This window comes from Chelonoidis abingdonii, chromosome 2, assembly GCF_003597395.2.
Source record: "Chelonoidis abingdonii isolate Lonesome George chromosome 2, CheloAbing_2.0, whole genome shotgun sequence".
Classification (NCBI taxonomy): domain Eukaryota; kingdom Metazoa; phylum Chordata; order Testudines; family Testudinidae; genus Chelonoidis; species Chelonoidis abingdonii.
The window spans coordinates 50,983,664-51,008,892 of record NC_133770.1 but is presented as its reverse complement, the minus strand read 5'-3'; the positions used below and the strand labels follow the sequence as shown (position 1 = coordinate 51,008,892).

Here is a 25,229-nt window from a genome sequence, read left to right as displayed (position 1 = left end):
TCCCGATCTACATTTTTACAAGGCAATGGACAGATGAAAGAACTTTCATGAAAGGTATCCTGTGCCTACATAATATTCTGCCATAAAAATCAAAGCTTCTGTGAGTATTTAGGAATCCACCACAAGAAACAACAATATAAGAGTTACCAAAACTTTTATTTTTACAGCAGGAAATAAATGGAATATTAACATTATATTGCATAGTCTAAAATATTTTAGAAAAATAGTTCTTCACACAGCAGTCTGATAGAACAATTCTTGCTTTCAAAATTAAATAACTTAAATATTTGTTTTATACTGAAGCTCTATTATAATTGTTCTGATAGTCTATAATATGCATCAAAGTCCTTGTATTTTAAAGAAGAAATGATTTTAAATGGTTTTACATAACTATCCATATTCTTAGAACCCTTTTTAAGAAAAATATTCATTTTATTTCCTTTTAACATAGCATCCAGTTGGTCCACCACAGTGCTATACAGAAATCCACCAAAGAGCTTCGTGAGATGTCCAAAAATAGAGAGATAGCATGGCCTCTTTCAACACTTCCTGTGTTTCACCCAGTTACTGGTGAGATTGTACCACCTCTTCACACAGACAGCTATGATAATACTAGCATGCCACTAATGCAAACACAGCAGTAAGTATCAATTTAGATCTTTACTGCCTATAATGATTATGCTATATAATTTAGCTGTGGAAACTAATATTATTTCTCTGAATGAATTAATTTACTATGTAACTCCATAGTTAAATTTGCTTTGAAATTTGCATTTAAAGCAGAAATGAAATCGTAGTTTCACTAAGATGAACCAACAGAACTATGCAGATATATCAGCTACTTCCACTGCTGTCAGCCTCCGTCCTAGACTAGAGGAAAAACATCACTGAAAACCAGAAATGATCATTTCCATTCTTCAAAACTTAGCTTGTCAAAAAATTTAATCTTGCTCTTCCCTGATGCTCCTGTGGTGTTCTGGACATATCTCTGCTGAGTCAAGGGGGAAGATTGGACTATGAGAAAGAGATGGGGCTGTAGAAAGAGTTACTAGGGATGTGAGGCAGTAGCCTGAAAGTGGGGCTTGGAGGATCAGGGTTTATAACCTGGTTCACAAAGGCAACAATGCTGAGGGAGGCAGGTTCCCCTTCACAAAGGCACTGGCATATCATAGGCTTCCCACAGCATGACTGCGTGGGTCCGTTGGAGAGTAAAAGCAGTAATACTGAGGGAGCTCTTTAAGTACTGATACATTGATGCAGAAACACTACATTCCCTCAGCCTTCTTACACAGTTTTGTCCCCCCACCAGAAACCTTTTCACTCCCACATGTCTCCAGTCACCACCTTTGCTCCCCTTCTTCCTTAATCAGCCTCTTTGCTCCTCAGATGTTCTGACGCTTCTTCCAAATCCTCATAATGCACCATACAGCAGTTCTATAGGAAACCAAGGAATGGTGAAGGGCCATGAAGCAGTGGGATGAGGATGCAGGGAAATGAATAGGGAATATAGGGGTACACAGCAGGGGCATGTTGGGAGAGGATTGGAGGAAAGTGGGACTTAAAGCTGCAAGAACCACTGATCACAGGAATGGGGTAAAAGCAGTATAAGTTGTTAAGAGTATAGCTGCTCTTTCCAAAAAGGCCCTCCTAGCTCAAGTCTGCTGTTTTCCCCGTGCTTTCCACTCTGTCCTTGTTACCCCATCTTCTCCATGTGCCTTTTTCCCCATATCCTCATTTACATGCACATCCTGAGGCCCCCTACAACTCCATATACGCTCACAAATTTCTTTCAAGTTGCTCCTCCACAATGTTGCTTCCCCAGGCCTCCACCTTGAGCCACCCCTAAGCCCCCTGCAGCTCTGTGAGGACCAGAAATACAGGAAAGAGAATACATATTGTGGAGGGGACAGTGGGAACAAGTTTGTACAGGTTGACATAGGTGAGGGCAAGTCTGCAGGTTTTAGCCCAGGAAATGGGGTTGTGAAATACCCTCACCAAAAAGTTTAGTCAGCTTTAGTTTATGGCTACCAGTCTGCATATTCTATCACTGCAGACTGTAAAAAGCAAAGAAATAAGCTGGCAGTTAAGTCATTTAGTAGTCTGTCAACACTCCATTCTAGAGCTGGCCAGAAAATTCTCATGAAAAATTTTACATTTTTGGGGTGGGAAAAAACCCATCCCAAATCGGGACAAAAATTTAATGGGAAGGGAGTTCCAGAAAAATTCTGTTTCAAGAGAACCAAAACAGAATCATTAGGCTTGCTGGCTACAAGCTGGGAAGGCACTTGTAAGTGAAACTGAGCTGTCATTTTAATTTTCTGTCAGAAATTTTTTTTGGCAAAAAATTGATTATGCAAAAAGGGCATTGTCTGTTGAAAAATTCCTGATCAACACTACTTCACTTGCCGGTTCCCCTTCTTAACCTACATTTACCTCTCCTCCAGCATCCTCAGTCCAAATATTTCTACCATTAAATTTTGTGTAAGATGACAAGCAATGTTGCCAACTCTTGCAAATGTGGTGTGTTTCTTAAAGGCCTACCTGTGGGAAGCATGTGAATAGGTGAGCATCTCAGCTTTAGTTTTTACTTAAAATGTGTAGGCCTTATGGTTGCAAAGAGAAGCTTGAAAACATTATCTAAGTGCACCCTAATTTCTCAAAAACCAGTAGCTAAGTAAATATTGGGTTCTTTTTGTTTTATAAAAAACATGATTGTTTTGGGGCCTGACTCATAATTGTAAATGCTTGGCAATACTATGATATTAGAAATAGAACACTGTAATAATTAGAGAGAAACTATTTTTTCTCTAGTTCTCCAAAGAAAATATTAATGTTTACATTAGAACTACTTTTGTTGACCTTTCAAATTTCCTTGAGTGTTGGAAATCTCAATAATAATATTGCGCTAGTGCAGGAAAACCAGAAAGTGAAATTGAAGTTTCACTATCCAAACCAAATGAAATACAAAAAGTAAATAAAACAACACAAATGGTAATAAAAATAATCTTACAATTAGTAACACAAAGAGCTTTTTAAAAATTGTGTATTATTTATTTTGACAGTGTCTCTTTATTGTCATTGTATTAGAGTATAAATTTTCATTTTAAAGAAGAATTATATGTAGCAGATTAGGGCCAGAGTAAGGACTACCTCTGATTCGTATTTCATATAGGACACATAGTTCTTAACTGAATGTCACTTTAGTAATGTCCTCTTGTTTCAAATCTAGACTGTATAAATATTAAGACACATTTTGGATACCAACATCATAATAGTGGATTAAACAGAAGGGATTAAAATTCTCTCCAGAGTTATTCAGGCAACATTGTTGCAGTCTTGTCTCAACCTGTACTTTTAAATTAATCTCTCAGTAAAAATAATTAGAATATGAAATAAATTGGTTTAGAAGAATGTTTTTCTGCTTTCCTCTGCTCTGCTCAAACATGCTTACTTCAGCCCTTTGCAGTCATTTTCTGTTGTTTTTCCTCTGAAGTCAATGGAAACAAATAAAAAAATAGCCATTACTGTTGAAGTTTCACAAAAACATTTTTCCCCTGCGCCCTCTGCTGTCTCATCAGCAGGAGTTAATTGACATTTCCAAGAGCAAGAAGCATTCCTATTTGTGTTTTTTAAATAAATATTTTTTGGTTTTTCTTGCTGTAATTAATGGACTTAAACATCAAATTCACCTTCATTGATTGGCTTCTGTTTCAGTTATAAAGATGTAATGGAGAATAGCACAAAATTAGTAGGGAACATACAGTAACAATCTGCTAATGCCTAAATGTGGAGTAGTAATCTAAAGTGAAGGACACAATAACATGGTTAATGCAGGAAACAAAATATGATGGAGTTAATTTCTTCAGCATACGTAACATTAAGTAAACCTCTAGTTTAAAATTAGGGCTGCCCCCCATGAGGTCTCTTTGCAGTTGCAGCAGCATGCCTGTATGTAGTGAATTATAGGAGCAGAACCAAAGTCAGTATCATCTTCAATGTGATAGTCTCCTTACTTCCTCTTCCAGATTATGTAGTTCTCTCTTTTGATCCAGGCAGCTAGTCCATTTTCAGGGTCTGGTGCATTGTTTCCATCTGGTGGAGAAATTGATAATGGAATCAGATATTTCTTTGATGCAATCTTGTTTATTTACAAAAAGTGCACACTAAATCCCATTTCTCTGAACACAGTAGGAACCAAACAACAGAAGGTAGTTTCTTTGCTTACAGTTCCAGGCCTGCCTTTCCAGCCAGCGCTCTGCTCAAAAATATCCCTCTCCTTTTTCTCTCAGGATTATGCTTCCAGTGCTTCTGTGGCTTCTTCTGGTGGTAGACACAAACACCTTCACCAAACAGTACCCAGCCACACACCCCTCACTTGTTTGCATTCATTCTGCAGCAAAACCCCTCCATCCACATAGCTCAGATTCTTTGACTGCCTATGTTTTGGATGGTGGCTCCTATTGTTTCAGTTATTTTGCTTTTAATTTATCCTTAAATTTATCCTTGAATGAAGGGAGTCTCTCATAGCCATCAGCTTCAATGACGTTTCATTCTCTGTCATAAGCATTGTATATGGAAACAAGAACTACACTTTTAATTACTCTAAATTAGTAAAACAAGCAATGTGGATGCTTTGTAAAAATTTAATTTACATCTGAAAAGTATTTATAAAATTGGATACAAATAAAGAATGTAGCAAAGAGGGAGGTTGTAACATTGTCATTCTGTCCTGTATTTCTGAGTGAAGGTTGCTGTGGGTTTCCCATAAAACTTAATATTGTATATGATAAATATCAATTGAATATGTACATTCTTGGTAGTTACATTGAGAATGTTGTTTTACTTTTTACTACAGTGAGGGGAAGTTCCTTAAAGTTCCTACACAACATATTTTCTAGAAGAGACTATGTCTGGAATACAATGTTGGCACAGCATAATGGGCTCCAGCTGATAGATGAATGCTAAAGAGAAACCAAGGCCTTGCCTCAGTGTTTATTTTTAAAGCAGGAAGCATTGATCCTTTCACAATTTTCTGTTACCGAAACAGTTAATTCCCAATATACTAAGTGACTGATGGAAATGTTTATAGTGACTGATGGATTTTGTGCAGTGAACTTATTCTACTGTTATTGGAAAACTGTATCCCTATTTGCTTTTTGATATAGTCAGTCAGAAAACAGCTCATCTGTTAAAAAAAAAAAAACAAAAAACTTTTAAGATACTGTATTTTGTATGTAAGATGCTTTCTGCCACCTAAGTTTTTGTCTTGTAGTTTTACAATTGGGCATGCAGAAATTGTGTGGATTTCATTTAGTATACTGAAAATATTAATCGCAAACACATGCAGCATGTCCTATGCTAGACATACCCTAGCTGACAAACTGAGTGTTCTCACTTCTTCCCTACCTGGCACAAAATGTGGCTGCTTACAATAGACCTCAATTAACAGACCAATTAGGCTTTGCATAGTTTGTCCAGGCTTATGTAGCCTTTCCTGTATTTTGAAGGGCAGCTTCTTCTGCACATAAAGTAGCAAGTTGTTAAATTAAAACATATTTAGTGTCATATTTTGATAAGCACTATCTGTATCATTCCATTTGCTTTTCTAGCTAGTATAATCAGAAATTAGAACTGATTAGGTAAGTACATTTATATCTGCTTCTAATGAATTGAAAACAACTGAAGTTGAGTGGTGAAAGTATATTTATGCCCCATATGTTGTGTTAGCCATTTTTAAGGAGTTTCTCTATCCGTGAAAGGATACTTCCCTGCCTTACTTTATCCACCTAGACCTTGATCTTTCAAATGCTTATGCATGTGTTTAATTTTACTCAGATGAATAGTTGCTTTGACTTTAGTGGGATTATTCATGTAAGTAAAGTTAAGCATGTGTATTGGTGTTTTCATGACTGTGGCTTTGGTGTTACCCTAAAATTTAGACGCCAATTATGTTACCTACAAATTTGCCTGAGGCTCTTAGCGCCTTGAGCACAAGCCTGCCAATTATATTAGCCTATCGTAGCACTTCTAATTTAACAAAAGGGTAACAAGGTTGTGGCCAAGGTGTTACCAGGGGGCCTGTCTCTGACCTGCAGAGGCCCTCCCAGAGCAAGCTAGTTTAGCTAACCCCTGAAAGGGCACGGATACAGCTGTCTGCTCAAGGATTGACCCACACAAGTAGAAATTCTTCAGAAACAAAAGATTTATTTAACAGACATAAAAAGAATAAAGAGTTTAATAAAGCAAGAAAAGATACATAGGACTTAGTAAAACACAACAGAATTACATTTAAGAATTATACAATAAAGCAGTGCAACAAACTAAAATACACAGGATACACAAGAGACTTAGTCTATGTAGTATTTACAATGTAATAGGCATATTGGGACCCCACATACACAAAAGCTTTAGTCTTAGCATTAAAATCTAATACTGTACTTAATACAATGTCGTATACGCGGCCTCTGTATACACATATGAGAAACCATTATCATATTCACAGATTAAAAAGAAAACATTTACTAAACACTAACATTACTACTTAACACTAAACATTTAACATCTAACATTTAATATCTAATAATTTAATATTTAACATCCTGTGAGCAGTGATCAGCCAGTCACAAGATGGATAGGGGAGATCTCATTCAAAAGCACAGGCATCCAGCTTTATTGACAGACATGCCCAAACACCCTGTAACAAGAGATGATGAATTCAGACTTACACTTTATCTTCTTAATTCCCTCTGACTTGTCTTAGGGGCCCTTTTGCTCTGTCAGTATTTGGAGATGATGGTGTCTGCACCTGGAGACGATGGTTGCTGCTGCTGCAGGCATAGCAGCACCTGTTGGCTGTTGCTGCAGGCAGTTGCTGCTGATTATGCTGCTATAAAAGTCGTTGCTAGGCCTTTAGAATTCTGCTGCTGTTTTTCCGGGTAACGGTTTTCCGGAATCTTCTTAAGATGCTGCTGCAGTTGTCTTAGCTGCTGCTGTTCTGGTTGCTGCTTGAGGCTTCTGATCTTCACAAGCCCCGAAACCCCTACACTTTCAGCCTGTTACCTGTTGGTCTTATATACTAGTTGCTCTCTCAAGGTCAGCTCATCTCAGCTATCAGGTTCTAGCTTTTCTAGCTCCTCTCCATTATGTCATACTTATTTTTAGATACAGAGCTCCTCCTCCTGACATTATCTTGGGTAGAGCTCCTTTCCCTGAGTTGCTGGAAACTTCTGGAGTTTTCCACTCTCTAAATTTAAACTATGTCATCCCTGTCACTGCCATTTTGTCTGCCATGTTGAATTCTCTGTTTTTACACTATAATTAATTTCTACTTTATCTAAAGCCTAAATCTTAGAACTAATTACGGTTTTATGCAAATCAGAGTGTCCTGATACTGTCACCACCTTAATTATGTAAATTGGGAGAAGTGAATTTTACAATGTTTTTAAACCCCTGAGGTTTTCCCCTCTATCAAGGTGCTTCAGGGGTTTTCAAAACAGCTAAAAGCAAAATTTCTTGTTACACTGGAACCAAGGGTAAATGCTTTTTTTCTCCTTTTAGTTCTCCTTTTTTTCTCCTTTAATAAAATAAATAAATGCAGCTTTAATTTCTTCACTTGCATTCTGACCACTAATCCACATCTGCTAAGACTACTTCTACAGGGACTGTCAAACGATTAAAAAAATTAATTGCAATTAATCACATGATTAAAAAAATTAATCACGATTAATCTCACTGTTAAACAATAATAGAATACCATTTATTTAAATGTTTCTGGATGTTTTCTATGTTTTTATAACATATATTTGCACTGTAAAAAATGAAATAATTTTTAAATTCCCCTATTGCAAGTACCATAGTGCAATCTCCTTATCATGAAAGTTGAATTTACAAATGTAGAATTATGTTAAAAAAAAACTGTTTTATTTTTGAATACGATGTAAAACTTTAGCGCCTACATATCCACTCAGTCCTACTTCTTGTTCAGCGAAACAAGTTAGTTTGTTTTATATTTTCAGGAGATAATGCTACTCGCTTCTTGTTTACAATGTCACCTGAAAGTGTGAACAGACATTCATATGGCACAGTTGTAGCCAGCATCACAAGATATTTACGTGCCAAGTGCTCTAAAAATTCATATGTCCCTTCATGCTTCAACCACCATTCCGGAGGACATGCATCCATGCTGATGAACATGCGTTGGTCCACACTGCTTTGGACTGTTATCGAGCAGAACCATGCTGATGACAGGTTCTGCTCGATAACAGTCCAAAGCAGTGTGGACCAACGCATGTTCATTTTCATCATGTGAGTCAGATGCCACCAGCAGAAGATTTGATTTTCTTTTTTGGTGGTTCAGGTTCTGTAGTTTCTGCATCCGAGTGTTGCTCTTTTAAGACTTCTGAAAGCATGTTTCACACCTAGTCCCGCTCAGATTTTGGAAGGGACTTCAGATTCTTAAACCTTGAGTCAGATGCTTTAGCTATCTTTAGAAATCTCACATTGGTACCGTCTTTGCATTTTGTCAAATCTGCAGTGAAAGTGTTCTTAAAATGAACAACATGTGCTGGGTAATCATCCGAGACTGCTATAACATGAAATATATGGCAGAATGCGGGTAAAACAGCAGGAGACATACAATTCTCCCCCAAAGAGTTCAGTCACAAATTTATTTAATGCATTTCTTTTTTTAACAAGTATCATCAGCATGAAAGCATGTCCTCTGGAATGGTGGCCGAAGCATGAAGGGGCATATGAATGTTTAGCACATCTGGCATGTAAATACATTGCAATGCCAGCTACAAAAGTTTCAACGCTTTCTTCTCACTTACAGGTGACATTGTAAATAATAAGCAGGCAGCATTATCTCCCTTAAATGTAAACAAACTTGTTTGTCTTCGCAATTGGCTGAACAAGGAGGAGGACTGAGTGGACTTGTAGGCTCTAAAGTTTTACATTGGTTTGTTTTTGAGTGCAGTTATGTAACAAAAAAAAAATCTACCTTTGTAAATTGTACTTTTGTGATAAAGAGATTGCACTACAGCACTTGTATGAGGTGAATTGAAAAATATTATTTCTTTTATCATTTTTAGAGTGCACGTATTAGTAATCAAAATTAATGATGTAAAATGAGCACTTTACACTTTGTATTCTGTGTTGTAATTGAAATCAATATATTTGAAAATGTAGAAAAACATCCAAAAATATTTAATAAATTTCATTTGGTATTCTGTTGCTTAACAATGCGATTAAAACTGCAATTCATTTTTTTGAGTTAATTGCATGAGTTAACTGCGATTAATTGACAGCCCTACTACTTCTAACATTCAAAACCTCCTCAAATAGCCACTTAAAAAAAAATCCAAAAAGTGTTTCTCTTTTCTTCCAAAATAAGAAATTTACCTCTATAGTTATACTGGTCTATCTTTACATTTATGTATTCCAAGTGTCTATATTTTTAGAATTCAGCTTGCTTCACCTTCCGTCTGTTGTGCTACATTTTTCACTTAGTAGTTTATTATTTGAACATGAGAATCATACTACTATGCTTTAGTAATAATCTAGTTCCTTGCTCATGTTGAACTGCTTAGCCTTTTGGCCACTTGGTTTATCCACTTGGGGAAAACTAGGTTATTGCCTTATAGAAGAATGATGCATGTACAGTTTAAATACCATGACTGTATTCATAGATATGCACTGTACATAATATATAGATGTTTTAAAGATGTTAAATTTATTATTTTTAGGAACCTGCCACATCAGACTCAGATTCCACAGCAGCAAACTGCAGGTCAGTATTAAAAAAAAAAAAATGCTGAAAGATCAGGTGATGATGGAGAGCAATCAGCACCCAATACTTACTCAACCTTTGGCCTGTGGAAACAATTTTGAAATGTTGTAAGATGTTGCAAAAATTACAGTTCCAGTTTTCATGGAGAAATCACTGGAAATGTTTGACAAGGGGCATCTTGAGAGTAGGCAGAAAGGTACAGTGCAAGTGGGACTAGTAACACAGATCCAGTGAAGTTAAAACAGAGATCTTCTTACACAGACTAGCTTCTCTCTCACCCCAACAGCTAGTCACATCTAATTTCTTCTCGCTGTTGTCACGGACAGTGAGTGATAAAGTAGCACTTTTATCTTGCTTTTACCAGATATAAACAATGGAGATTTGGGGGAATTTCTGTGCAGAACAATTAAATCCGTGATGTAGACTTCCATTGGTCTTAGTGAATGAATTCCATCTGTCTAGAGCACAAAAAATGTGAGGCATCAGCTGCTTATCTTCAGTTAGCATCTCTGATTTGAGAAAGAAATCTACATTTGTAGAAAAGAGGATAAGAATCATACTAGGAAAATAACAGTGGCCAAAATAGGTGGGTTATTCAGTGGGTATGCTAGGAACAACCAAGTCTGAGATTGCTCATGGGAAGGAAAATATCCACAATAGCAGAAACAAAAGTTATACGTATCATGATGTGTGTACACCTCTTAGACAAAGGTTTGTCTTATATGTAAGAAACCCTTGTTTGGTGTTTTCATTCAAAATTCTTCTTCTTCATTACTGCTTTCGTGGATTAAAGGAGAATTTCGTATGACAACATTTCAAAGATTTGAGGCAAGTATATAATAGATGTTCATGCCCTTGTGTTTTTTAGTTATCTAAAAATTAAAAACACATGTATAAAATTTGATAATTCTGCAGAATATCATTAAATGGTTTAAATTATGTTTTCAGATAATTTTAAGTAAGTGGTAGGTGGCACAGTGGTTCTCTGTCCTGAGGCTTATGGTTTAAATTTAGTGATGCTCATCCCACAGAGAAAAGTGTGTTTTGGTCAGTTGTAAAAACACCACACAATTCAGCCTTAAAAAAAGATTATTTTCCACTCAAAAGAAACCAAGTTTTAGACAAGGTCAGATTGAAGTGCGTAGTTCTAGACAGAAAAAACTTGCAGAGCATTCACTGTTGTTTTTGAGAGCATTTGAAAATATGTTCCCCTTGTTCAATATTTGTGTTACTAGAAACAATACAGTGTTGCCATTTCACTGAAACTTAGTGGCAGATATTCTTTCCATAAATTGTTTTGGAATTACGGAAGTGCTGGAATAGAAATAATTACTGAAGTTGCTGGTCTCACTGGGGATGTCAGTGTTCAAGGAGAAATTGGACTACCTGAAGCATCCATGTCCTCTGTACCTAGAAGCTCATAGCACTCTACTTGGCAACTTCTGCCCGATAATTTAGATCTCTAGCAATTGGGGGTAAAATTTCTGTGAAATATTAATAAATTGTTAGTAAATGTGAATGGTGGTGAAAATCCCAGTTTTTGCTCATTTGAGCGGAAACAAAAGAGGATCAGCAGCAGAAGAGGACAATACAATGGGAATGTAATCTGCCATCATGTGGCCTAGCTTATCTGATCAGAAAGGTGTTTCGTTTTGCAATTCAGTTTTGAGGTTGATGACTAGCTGTTATATGTCCCTTCCTTCCCTTTCCCTCAGATAAGAATTGTTTGTTCTGACATCCCCAAAATTAGCTCTCACGTGACTATTTGGGCCAGATGTTCTAGTGTGTTCCATCCTGTCCCTTTTAGGGAAATAGCCCCATCAGGCTAGCTACAAGTTTTCCTATTGTGGAAGAACTGTCAGCTCATGTACCTAGCTCCTCTGCCACATCCTCCATCCAGCCCCAACATAGAGGCCACACTGGGGAGCAGGGCAGAGCTCAGTGCATTTCAGCTATCCCCACCTTTTGTATGGTCCCTTAGGGATTGTTGCCAGGTGGCACAGGTTAGAACACACCCCAAGGATTACACTATTTGGCATCAGTGCATATCTACCCTGAGAACCAGGAAATTGTAAGAGACATCTCCTCCCTGCTACACGGAGCTGTAACTAGGCACAGCAGATTTCTCGGATCATGTCTTTTTCCCATTGGGATTTCAGTCAGCCCTGCAATGAACAAAACAAAACAAAACAAAAAACAAGGGAAGCACAGGACTTTAAATACATGCTCAGTGCAAACAAAGGCATGAAATACAAAGCAGCACATTTGTCCCCTACCTCATAACAAAAACTGATATAAATACACTGTGCAAGCCTCCTTATGGTTAATCCTACACCTTTATCTTGTTTTCTGTAATACACTATTTTAGTAAAACTACCCCATCTCTACCCAACAGTAAATAGAGAATGTTCTAGAAAAAGGGTAAAAACCCTTTCAAAATGTATTTTCCGTAATTTTGCATTGTCATAGCTATGTTGATCCCAGGCTATTAGAGAGACAAGGTGGGTGAGGTAATATCTTTTATTGGACCAACTTTTGTCTCTTTCACCTAAAAGATATTACTTTTCCCATAACTGTGAGCTCAGCTCACTTTATACCAACTTTCAGATTGCTGCATTGTCGGAGAGGTAGCCAGTTTATAAACAAAAATGAACGGGACAAAAATGTTTTTTGTAGCAGTTAGAGGTGCCCCAGAGATTAAATACCCCCATTTTCTACACAGTTTGTAAAAAGGGGCTTTAGGTAGGTTCTTCAGCATAGAGACCAACATTCCCTCTACGTTTTCTTTGTTCTCAGTGAGCAACAAACTTCACTGAGCACTGTATTTTCGTCCTTGGGCGCTCCTACATTTAAAAAAAAAAAAAAATCTTCAGACATCATATTGCATTGAAAAGTGGAAGGTATTTTCAGTGACATTTCAATAATACACATACATATGGGGGACACAGGCATACATACAAGTGGTTTCAGTACCTATTAGCTTTCAAAAGTTTGAGAGTTAAAAAACACACAAAGAAACCCAGGAGAATCAGGCTTTTAGAGTGCCCCTGCCTCCCCTACCCTACTTCTTACCCCTCCCTGCTAGCTCAAGGCTTCTTTGGAGGAAGGGATTTAGGGTCTTTGCTTCTCTGCCCCCTGCCCCTTGCCACACTTCCAGGGACCCTGGGAGGGAGTTGTCATCACAGCCCAGAGTACATGAAACACACCTCACCTCAGCAGCAGTGGCACAGCCCTTCCCCCTCCAGCACACACAGCTCCCTACCAGGTGAGGCTGCCAGGGGCTCATTTCAGTACTGGTAAGAACCAGCCTCTGTGACCCAAGATAGGGCCATGAACAGGCTTCCCATCCTCCCTTCCCCACCCTACCTAAACAGCGTCACTGGGCTATGCCACACTCCCTAATCCCCCTCCTCCTTATCCCTCCCTGCCAGCTCATGGCTTCCTGCAGCCTTGAGAGGAGCTGCTGAGAGTTTCAGCTAGAGAGCAGAGTGGGTCCCAGGTGCCAGCCATGCTCCTGTCAGAGACCCTGCTCACCACTGCACCTCTTCCTACTCCTCCTTCCTGTTGGCCCATGGCACCACAAGAAGCTGCTGTGGGTTCTGCCAGGTTGAGGTCCTGAGTTCCGGCTGCTCAGCCATGCGAGATGCATGGTAGGTACCAGGTTGCTCCACAGATGCGCAGCTTAAAGGGAACGTTGACGGGGACCCTGTCCATCTGTGTTTGTCCAGCACCTAGTGCCACAGTCCAATGGGCTTCTGGGCACCACCACAATACAACTAATACATAATTATTGGTGTATTTTGCATTACTTGTGAATACTTTTTCCAAAATACTTTTGTTTTATGAACATGGGGTGAGAAGGTTTGCGATTAGTAAGGCCACAAAGAATTTGCAGAGCAGTGAGTAGAATCAAATCCTTGTCTGTGATGTGTATATTAATTGCTATATGTTACACCCAGCATAATGCTACGTACAAGATAAGTACACCTCTGCAACTGTGGTTACGTTCCACGGTACCCTTACTTTCGGCTGGGACAGGCAGAACTCAGCATGGGGCATGGTTGGTTAGTTATACCATCACTTTTCCATGCATGGGGGTGAGTTGGAGCATACATCACTTCTTTCATCTCCAGTTCAAGCACCGTTTGGGCCAAACTCATAACAGTAGAAAAAACAACCCCTTCTCTTGCATTGGTCAATCTCTTTCCTTCCGTTTCCACTCGTTTTATTGGATGACAGTTGAATCTCCTGCTATGGTCTGGTTGTACAGGGAAAAGTTGCACCCCGTGATGTAATGCAAGTACTTCATTGACATTATGGCACATGGCAGTTGCAAGATATCTTCTAACTGGAAATCTATCACCTGCCTTAGCAGAAGGATGGATTTTTAGTATGTTGTTGACTTTCAGTAGGACTTAGGAACTTGAAATTTTTACCCAGCATCATTATCAAATTAGTGTAACTATATTCCACTATTTTCAAATGGAATTTTTACACATACAAAACATTTACAGGCCAGGAAAGTTACAGAAAGTTTTCCTTTTTGCTTTAAGAGTTAAGAAATTTAATTTCTATCAAAAATATTTCAGCTGTTCAACAAAATATAAATATAACTGAGCACTTGATTTTGAAAGGCTCACTAGACAGCACTAATTAGTATTTAATGAGAGGGAGGAGAGAATATGGCTAGTAAAGGACAGTTAGCTGTTCTGTAACTGGCGTTCTTCGAGATGTGTTGCTCAGGTGTATTCCACACTAGGTGTGCGTGCTTGCCATGTGCACCGGTGCTGGAAGTTATTCCCTTAGCGGTACCCGTAGTGGGGGAGCACCCCTGCGACCCCTAGGGTAGCGCCTCTATATCATACTATAAGGGGAGGTGGGCACTCCCCCCCACCCTCAGTTCCTTCTTGCCAGACAACACCAACAGAGGGGAAGGAGGGCGGGATGTGGAATATACCTGAGTAACACATCGCGAAAAATGCCAGTTATGGAACAGGTAACTGTCCTTTCTTCTTTGAGTGATTGCTCATGTATATTCCACAGTAGGTGACTCCAAACTATATCTGATGGAGGTGGGTAGGAGTTTAAGGGTTTCCGGGACAGAGTACTGCCCTACCAAACCCAGCATCGTCTCGTGTTTGGGAGACAATTGTGTAGTGCGAGGAAAAGGTGTGGATAGAGGATCACTTGGCAGCCCTACAAATATCCTGAATGGGGACGTGAGCTACATAGGTGACTGATGAAGCCTGAGCTTTTGTAGAATGCGCCTTCATGATAGGCGGCTGGGGAATCCCTGCCAGGTTGTAACAAGTGTGTATGCACGAGGTGATCCAGTGGGAAATTTGTTGGGTAGAAACCGGTTTCCCCCTCATGCGTTCAGCAGATGCAACAAAAGCTGCGGAGATTTCTGGAATAGCCTGGTTTGGTCTAGGTAAAAGGCCAGCGACCTACGCACATCCAGCATGTGCAGGCATCATTCCTCATTCGAGGAGTGGCAGCTAAGTGTACCCTGACCAAGGTGGGAGCTAGCCCCTGGGTCCTAAGGGACAGGAGGTAGTCGTGAATGAGTTGGAGCGATGCAGATGATGGGGAAGTACCCCTTTCTGTCACCCACCTAGTGAACTTATACCATTTGACCAGGTAGGTCCATCATGTAGACGGCTTTCTGCTTTCCAGCAGAACTTGCCTGACATCCTCCAAGCACTTCCCTTCCTCCTTGTCTAACCATGGAGCAGCCATGCTGTCAAATGAAGCGCGGCCAGGTTGGGATGGAGGAGGCATCCCCCCTCCTGGGAGAAGAGGTCCAGCCGAAGCGGCAGCCTGCATGGGGGAGCTGCTAGAAGCTGCAGGAGGATCCCCTACCAATATTGCTGGGCCGAATCCAGGGCTATGAGGCTAACCCTTGACTTGTCTGTCTTCACTTTCTGTAAGACCTTGCCTATCAGGGGAAAGGGCAGAAAGGCATAGAACAGGTGTCCTGACCACCAAATCAGGAATGCATCCAAGATCACCCCACTGCCCACCCCAGCCCTGGAGCAGAACTGGGGGCAGAGACAATTCTGGGCGGTAGCAAAGAGATCTACCTGGGGAGCTCCCCACTCTAGGAAGAGCTGCTGGGCGACCTCCCAGTGGAGTGACCACTTCTACTAGTGGGAGAAAACCCTGCTGAGGTGATCGGCTCACGTATTGCGAGTGCCAGGCAGGTGAAAAGCCCTCAGAGAGAGATTGTTGGCTATGCAGGATTCCCATAGGTCCAGGGCATCCTGGCACAAGGCCAAGGAGCGCGTGTCCCCTTGCCTGTTGATGTAATACATCACAGCCGTATTGTCAGTGAGGACTCTGACCATCTTTCCCTGTAGGTGTGGGTTGAACGCTATTCATGCATGTTTATGTGCAGGGACAATTCCGAGGTCGACCATCTGCCCTGGGTTTGGAAGCTCCCTGTAGGGGCCCCCCACCCCAGCTCCGAGGCATCTGTCACTAGATCTAGTGAGGGAGGGGTCTTTTGGAAGGGAATCCCTTGTAACATGTTGCTCGGGAGGGACCACCATTGCAGGGCAGCTACGATGATGGGAGGTAATGTGACCACCTTGTCGAGGTCGTCGCTGGCCTGGGAATATTGGGAGGCCAGCCAGAGTTGGAGGGGCCTCATTCTGAGTTTGGCATGTTGCACCACAGAGGTGCATGCTGCCATGTGGCCCAATATTTGAAGGCATACCCTTGCCGAAGCTATGAGACTTTTGAGTGTCTCAAACCTGTCCCAAGGGAGAGAAGCCATGGCCACCACTGAGTCTAACAGTGCCCCTATGAAGTGTATGCGCTGAACTGGCACTAACGTGGACTTGTCCTCGTTCACCAGTAGGCCTAGACTCTCGCAAGTGGCCAGCAAAAATTTCATCTGGGCCTACACCTGGGACCGGGACTTGCCCTTGAGCAGCCAGTCATCCAGGTATGGGAAAATTTGCAAACCGTTCCTCCTGAGGTGGGCTGCCACTACCACCATGCATTTGGTAAAAACTCTGGGGGCCATGGAGAGGCCAAAAGGAAGGACCATAAACTGGTAGTGGTTCTGCCCTATCCAGAATCGGAGGAAGTGCCTGTGACCCTTGAAAATATGGATGTGGAAATACGCATTCTGGAGGTCCAGGGCTGTGAACCAATCCCCTAGGTCCAGGGATGGAATAATAGAGGCCAGGGAAACCATACAGAACTTGTAAAGGCCCATAAATTGTTGAGGTTCCGTAGGGTGAGGATGGGCGTGAGGCCACCTTTTGCCTTTGGAATCAGGAAATACCGGAAGTAAAACCCTTTGCCCCGGAATTCCCGAGGTCCTTCTCCACTGCGCCCAGTGTGAGGAGACACATCACCTCCTGGTTTAGAAGGAGGGTGTGCGCCGGATCCCTTGGGACCTCCGGGGGTGAAGGGTGGTGGAGGGGGGGTGAAGCGAACTGCAACATGTAGCCCTTGGAAATGGTTCCGAGGACCCACTGGTCTGATGTTATAGTGGACCATTGACTTGGAAGACAGATAAGCGGTTGCCAACTACAACCTTTATTAACTGGAGGGCTTCCCTGGCAACAGGCCTGGTGACTCCTAGCAGAGTCAAAAGTGCTTCTTCCCCTGCCTCTTGCCCTTTGAGGGGCCAGGTCACAGGGCTGAGCGAGACTGGCGCTGGGACTGGTGTCTCTGCTCCCTTGGCCTCTGAGGCAGAGGCTCATATCTGCCTTTAGCTGGAGGGGCCAAGGCTTGTGGCCTGGGTTTGTCCTTTGCTGGCAGGACACGTAGGTCCAGAGTTTGGAGGGTAGTGCAGGAGTCTTTCATCCCATAAAGACTGACATCTCTCTGATCCACAAACAGTGTCTTCCCTCCGAAGGGCAGGTCCTGCATGAGGAACTGGGACTCCATGGACAGCCCCGACAGTGAGAGCCATAAGGCCCTGTGCATGGAGATGGCTGAGGCCATCGAACGGGCTGCTGTATCTGCTGCGTCCGAAGCTGCTTGAAGAGCTGCTTTTGCTACTGCCACCCCTTCATTGACCAAAGCTCTGAACTCCCGCTTGTCCCTTTCCTGGAGAAGGGGTTCAAACTTCAGCAGGGAGCCTCACAAGTTAAAATCATACCGGCTCAGCAGGGCTTGGTGATCTGCCACCTTGGGCTGGAAGCTGGCTGATAAATAAACCTTCCTGACGAAGGTATCCAGTCTCCTAGCGTCTTTATGCTTGAGGATGGGAGCAGGTTGACCATGCCTCTCCTGGTGGTTTATGGGCTTCACCACCAGAGAGTTGGGTGCCAGGTGAGAGTACAAGTATTCATGCCCCTTTGCTGGCACAAAGTACTTTCTCTCCGCCTTTTTAGAAATGGGTGTCAAGGAGGTCAGGGTTTGTCAAAGCAAAGTCGATATGTTGGTCACCCCCTGGTGGAGACGCAAGACCACATGGCCTGGTGCTGAGGAGGACAACACATCGAACAATGTGTCCGACGGTTCCTCCATCTCCTCAGCCTGAAGCTGGAGGTTCGAAGCCACTTGCCTAAGGAGCTCTTAGTGAGCTTTGAAATCTTCCTGCAGGGTGGGTGGTGGCACCGCTATGGATTCCTCCAGTGGTAGTGATGGGACTGGCTCTGCCCTCAGGATGTCGGGCGGTACCAGTAGTTCAACCCCCAGGTCCGAGTCTGGATGCGGTGCCGCTGGGGGTTTGGTACCAGTTGACTTTTCCCAGTGCCGAGGCGGGGACATAGAGCGTACCTGTGATGCTCCAGCCACTGAAAGGGGTCTCGCCGGTGCAGGTACTTGGGGCCATGGTGCCCACCGACACCACTGCCCTTGCCAAGGCACGCTTTAGCACTGACCTGCTTGGGGATCGAGTGGAACCGCTTGATCGTGGGGGGCGGTGCAGCCCGGGGATAGGCAGCTGGGTGCCGAAGCCAAAGTCGCTGAGGAATGCATGGTGCCATATGAGCGTCAGGAGCATCCACAGCCGTGTCAGTGTCGACCTTGAGATTTTGACCTCAACGACAAAAGTGTACCCACTGGAGGTGCCGCTTCTAGATTCCCCCCGGTGACCATGACTACAACGCCTGGGTGCTGATGATGGTTGAGGAGCCTTCTGAGCATGACATCTATCGGAGCAAACACTCGAGTCTGAGCGTTGATGCCGATGGCATCGGGACCTGCTCCTATAGCTTTGGTGGGAAGAGGAGTGTCAACGTCTCTTGTCTAGATGCCTGCAACCTCTGTGGGTAGTGGAGGACCCTTGAGACTCCCTCTCAGGTGAATTGGCCAATGGAGTGGAAGTTTGGTGCGGGCTCCGGGTTGGCCCCTCGGAATGGATAGGCACCTTATCCTCAGAGCAGGGCTATTTCAGACCAGGGAGGGTTGGTGAGCTCCCAGCGATGGCTTGCCTCGGGATAGGGGATCCATCTCAGGCGGCGCACCAAGCACCGGAAGGGCGAGGATGTCACACGCTGCCTGTGCTGCCTCCAGCGTCGACGGCATTCTCACTGCAGGAGAGGCACGTGCAGACAGGATCGGACTACTCCGCTCAACGTGAATCACAAGTCTGGTTTCCGAGGGGGATCGCGGGCTGCCAGCACAGGTCCAGCCTCACCCCTGTCCTTCTCTCGGCACCACTGAGTCTTCCCTTGCTTCTTGGCGGGGGAGTGGTGCCGACTGGTGGATGGAGCCTTGCTCAGCACCAATGACGCGGTGCCTGGCGCTGAGTCGGGTCAGCGTGCCGGGGCTAATGCCGACTCCATTAGCAGGGCCCGGAGTCGTGTATCTCTCAGGCTTCATTCAAGGTTTGAACAATCTGCAAATTTTACAGCACTCCTGGGCATAGAACTGCGACAGGAGTCACGCAACTTGAAGCCTGGGCCACAGGGCATGCCCCAAGCCAGGCAACTAACTAGAATAACAATCTACGAGAAGAGTTGTACTACTAAGGCTAGAAGCGCTACAGCAGATCTGGAGCATGAAATTTCAACTACCTTCACTGGCAGCAAGAAGGAACTGAGGGTGGGGGGAGTGCGCAGTTCTCCTTATAGCATGATATAAAGGCACCATTCTAGGGGTCGCAGTGGTGCTCCCCCGCTACGGGTACTGCTAAGGGAAAAACTTCCGGCACTGGTGCACGTGGCGAGCATGCACACCTACTGTGGAATACACCTGAGCAATCACTCAAACTGTCCCATTTCACCAACTATTTGAATACCCACTAAAATTTTTTTTCCATTGTATGTGTTAGCTCATGAGGACTTCTAAAAGTATGACAACTAGACTAATATTTGCTGACACTGATGATGTACTTTCAACAGAGGGTGGGATTGTGCCAAGATAAAAACAATTGAGGAGAGAAAACTAGGGCTGTCAAGCAATTAAAAAAATTAATTGTGATCAAGCGCACTGTTAAACAATAATAGAATACTATTTAAATATTTTTTGATGTTTTCTACATTTTAAAATATATTGATTTCAATTTCAACACAGAATACAAAGTGTACAGTGCTATTTTTTAGTAAACTGTAAAAATAGTATTTTAAAATTCACTTAATACAATTACTGTAGCGCAATTTCTTTATCATGAAAGTTGAACTTACAAATGTAGAATTATGCACAAAAAATAACTGCATTCAAAAATACAAATGTCAAACTTTAGAGCCTACAAGTCCATTCAGTCCTACTTCTTGTTCAGTCAGTTGCTCAAACAAGTTTGTTTATATGTGCAGGAGACAATGCTGCCCAGTTCTTGTTTACAATATCACCTGAAAGTGAGAACAGACATTCTCATGGCACTGTTGTAGCTGGCATTACAAGATGTTTATGCACCAGATGCGCTAGAGATTCATATGTCCCTTCATGCTTCAACCACCATTCCGGAGGACGTGTCCATGCTGATGATGGTTTGCTCAATAACGATCCAAAGCAATGCAGACTGACTTATGTCCCTTTACATCATCTGAGTCAGATGCCACCAGCAGAAGGTTGATTTTGTTTTTTGGTGGTTCGGGTTCTGTAATTTCTGCATTAGAATATTGCTCTTTATGACTTCTGAAAGCATGCTCTACACCTCATCCCTCTCAGATTGTGGAAAGCACTTCAGATTCTTAAACCTTGGATCCAGTGCTCTAGCTAGCTATCGCTAGAAATCTCACATTCTTTGCATTTTGTCAAATCTGCAGTGAAAGTGTTCTTAAAATGAACAACATGCTGGGTCTTCATCTTAACTGCTATAACATGAAATATATGGCAGAATCCGGGTAAAACACAGAGCAGGAGACATACAGTTCTCCCCCAGGAAGTTTGGTCACAAATTTAATTAACACTAAAAAATTTTTTTAATGAGAATCATCAGCAGGGAAGCATGCCCTCCAGAATGGTGGCCAGATCATGAAGAGGCATATGAAAATTTAGCATATCTGGCATGTAAATACCTTGCAATGCCAGCTACAAAAGTGCCATGCGAATGCCTAGTCTCACTTTCAGGTGACATTGTAAACAAGAAGCAGGCACCATTATCTCTCATAAATGTAAAGAAACTTGTTTGTCTTAGCGATTGGCTGAAAAAGAAGTAGGACTGAGTGGACTTGTAGGCACTGAAGTTTTACATTGTTTTGTTTTTGAGTGCAGTTATGTAACAAAAAAAATCTACATTTGTAAGTTGCACTTTCATGATAAAGAGATTGCTCTACAATACTTGCATGTGGTGAATTGAAAAATACTACTTATTTTTACAGTGCAAATATTTGTAATAAAAATAAAGTGAGCAGTGTACACTTTGTATTCTGTGCTGTAATTGAAATCAATATGTTTGTATATGTAGAAAAACATCCAAAATATTTAATAAATTTCAATTGGTATTCTATTGTTTAACAGTGCAATTAAAAAGGCAATTAATGAAGTTTAATTTTTTTAATTGTGATTAATTTTCTGAGTTAATTGTGTGAGTTAACTGCTATTAATTGACAGCCTAATAAAACCAAAACATATTAAGTCTAAACACTCATCTAATATATGTATTGCACTGCTGGGAATTGCAAATAAATTACGAGATGAAAAGGTACATCCCCTGTTAGGTTTCTTTTGATAGCTATTCACTTTTGTTCCTTAGCAGGATGGCAAAATCCATGTTACCTGCCTTGAGGTGTTGGTTTAACAAAATTAAAGGATATTCTTGTAATACAGAAATTGTCTTAAACAAAACTGTGCAGTATTTTCCAATTTGAGTTGCACACTCTCCTCCAGCCAGGTCTCTGTTAGTTCTTTGGTAATAGAGAACTGGGTGGAAAACCATTCCCAGAGTGTAGTCAGCAGTGGTTCACAATCATGCTGGAAGGGCATAACAAGTGGAGTCCCACAGGGATCAGTTCTGGGTCCAGTTCTGTTCAATATCTTCATCGATGATTTAGATAATGGCATAGAGAGTACACTTATAAAGTTTGCGGATGATACCAAGCTGGGAGGGGTTGCAAGTGCTTTGGAGGATAGGATTATAATTCAAAATGATCTAGACAAACTGGAGAAATGGTCTGAAGTAAATAGGATGAAATTCAATAAGGACAAATGCAAAGTACTCCAGTTAGGAAGGAACAACCAGTTGCACACATACAAAATGGGAAATGACTGCCTAAGAAGGAGTACCATGGAAAGGAATCTGAGGGTCATAGTGACCACAAGCTTAATACGAGTCAACCATGTAACACTGTTGCCAAAAAAGCAATCATCCTGGGATGTATTAGCAGGAGTAGTAAGCAAGATATGAGAAATACACCTCTACTCCAATATAACGTGACCTGACATAACACAAATTCGGATATAATGTGGTAAAGCAGTGCTCTGGAGGTATGGGGCTGCGCGCTTTGGCGAATTAGCGCGTGAGGCTCTAACACACTGCTCTGAGCAGCACGTTAAAGGTGAGAGGCAGGCGGGAGGCAGGTGGGCTGAGGAGGTGAATGAGGAGGTGAGTGGCAGGCAGGAGAGGGGTGAGGAGGCAGGTGGGCAGGAAGATGGCAAGCAGGAGAGTAACGGTTGGGCAGACATGGGGAGGCGCGCCAGTCAGACGGTGAGAAGACTAGCGGGGAAGTAAGCGGTGGGCAAGTGGGCCGGAGCGGTGGGCAGATGGTGAGCAGACTACTGGGGAGACTGATTTGTCCCTGGCCCCGCACCCCTCTAGAGACAGCTCTGACATGCTGCTCTGAGTGGCATGTTAAGAGTGCTGGTCTGGGGCTGAGGGGTTGGATAAGGGGCAGAGGGTCTTGGGGGTCGGTCAGGGGACAAGGAGCCTTTCCTACCAGATATAACGTGGTTTCACCTATAACGTGGTAAGATTTTTTGGCTCCCGAGGGCTGCGTTATATTGGGGTAGGATGTAATTCTTCCACTCTACTCTGCGCTGCTTAGCCTCAGCTGGAGTAGTGTGTCCAGTTCTGGGCACCACATTTCAGGAAAGATGTGGACAAATTGGAGAAGGTCTAGAAAGCATGACCTCTGAGGGACGATTGAAAAAATTGGGTTTGTTTAGTCTGGAAAAGAGAAAGAGGAGGGAGAAAAATTGTTGTTCTTAATCTCTGAGGATAGGACAAAAAGCAATGGGCTTAAATTACAGCAATGGAGGTTTAGATTAGACATTAGGAAAGATTTCCTGTCAGGGATGGTCAAGATAGTACTTAGTCCTGCCATGAGGGCAGGGGACTGGACTAGATGACGTCTTGAGGTCCCTTCCAGTCCAGAGATAGTCACAGTCACATTGATTCTTCCCTACCCCTCTACTCAAAAATTCTTTGGTCTAGGAGATGGAAAGTATCTTCAAAGTGAGTGGATTAAATTACTCTTCGTGGATTTCAGATAGTGTGATCATCCAAAAGAGTTGTTATTCACATCTACCATACTTGCTTAGTCCAAACGAGCTAAAAGTTTAGAGAGGCCTGTCTAAATACTGGAATTCTAAACAAAGACACATGTTTGGATTTGGATTAAGGTTTAGAAGAATCTGAAAAAAAAAGTCTGAAGTTGTCATACTTTACATCAAATGTGGACAGCTGAGTGGCCATGGGCTTGAGTTGCTGACAGTTCTAATGCATACTTTGAGTTCTTGAGGCTTAGGGAAAGGATACATAATTTCTATTTATAATGGTGACAATATAGCTCTCTATTCTAAGAGGAGCTGTAACCATTAATGGATTGTATTCATTCTTATTTATTTACAGGTAAATGGTATCCCTGAAGAAAGAAAATTGACAGAAGCAATGAATTTGTAATCAGATAATGCAGTAATCATGTCTTATTTCCTTATTTGCTTGCGCTTTTCTGGTGTACGGTGTGCATGCCCACAGTATTAAGTACTTCAGTGCCAGATTGTACAATCATTTCCATTTAACTAGTGTATTGTATCTTTTTTGTACTTTGGACATTTTTGAGAATTTGTAAAACACCGATAACTTTTTATATTTGTTACATTAAGAAAACTATCTTTAAAATAAACATAATAAATATCAAACTTTCTTCTCACTGTCTTTATGATCAACTAAGAATTCTGAAGAAAAAGTGAGTTATTTCAAAGTAATTGTCAGATTCCAATATTTTTAGAGTCATTTCTATAGAATTTTTTTTAAATATTTGTTTTAGAAAGAATTCATCAAGGAAATAGTGGAAAAATTAGCTAAAAAAATCAATGGATCTCTGCTAAGTCCAGAAAGTCCTTAGCATTACCATATGGGGAACATGTGCTGACATTTTGTTGGTAGGATGGCACACTTGCCTTACCAGCATCACATCTTTGCGAATCTGAAATATAATCATTTCTGACATTTCTAAAACACCTCCTACATGTGATGAGTTATTCCTTCTCACTTTCATACTGGAGCAAGACTGAAGTTTGTAGGATATATTGAGGCGTCATTAAATCTAAAGTAGCATTTTTATTAGACACTTAGATATTCTAGTGAAAAGCACAATTATAAAAACCTAGATATCTATTTTAAAGGGGCTAAAAACATTTAAAAATTGGTTTCCACTACTCTGCAATACTTTACCATCATCATCATCATCATCATCAAGTTTATCAGTACACAGGCTTTGCAGGACAAAGTATTCAACAATCTGGCCATCCACTAATCCATGCATTTTAGAAGAACATAGATAATAGATCGCAGCACGCAGAAATCCATTTTTTTTTAAACAAACCATATTTAGTTCACGTGGTGCCAAAATTTAAGTATTTTTCTCTTGTATGTATGTATGTATGTGTTTTTTAACACAAAAATTAATCATTTTGGTCATGTATTTTCTAATGCAACTGTAGTTTAAGGCATAAATGGCTGTTTTATATTTTCAGTGTGCTGTCTTTTAAAAATAATTTTTTAAAAAAATCTTAAGATTGACAGAATACCAATACACAATACAACTCAGTCTCTCAAATAATATTTCTGGTAATTAGTATTTCTCTCTAATAT

The 25,229-nt window shown here is 41.6% G+C and overlaps 1 protein-coding gene across 9 annotated transcripts in view; it reads left to right on the top strand.

The window, feature by feature from the left end:
• Positions 1 to 24,268, top strand: part of SGCE (sarcoglycan epsilon) — a 66,834-nt gene extending 42,566 nt beyond the window's left edge. For 5 of the 9 annotated variants that reach the window (XM_032785361.2, XM_032785357.2, XM_032785360.2 and 2 more), the window contains 4 exons: positions 452 to 640; positions 9,744 to 9,787; positions 10,581 to 10,615; positions 23,985 to 24,268. In XM_032785361.2, the coding sequence (XP_032641252.1) occupies positions 452 to 640; positions 9,744 to 9,787; positions 10,581 to 10,615; positions 23,985 to 24,035 (319 nt within the window). In that variant the 3' untranslated portion in view covers positions 24,036 to 24,268. Of the gene's footprint in view, positions 1 to 451; positions 641 to 9,743; positions 9,799 to 10,580; positions 10,616 to 23,984 lie in introns of those variants that run through there. The other 4 variants (XM_032785364.2, XM_032785362.2, XM_032785365.2 and 1 more) reach the window with 4 other exon arrangements.
• Positions 24,269 to 25,229: the final 961 nt, after the last annotated feature.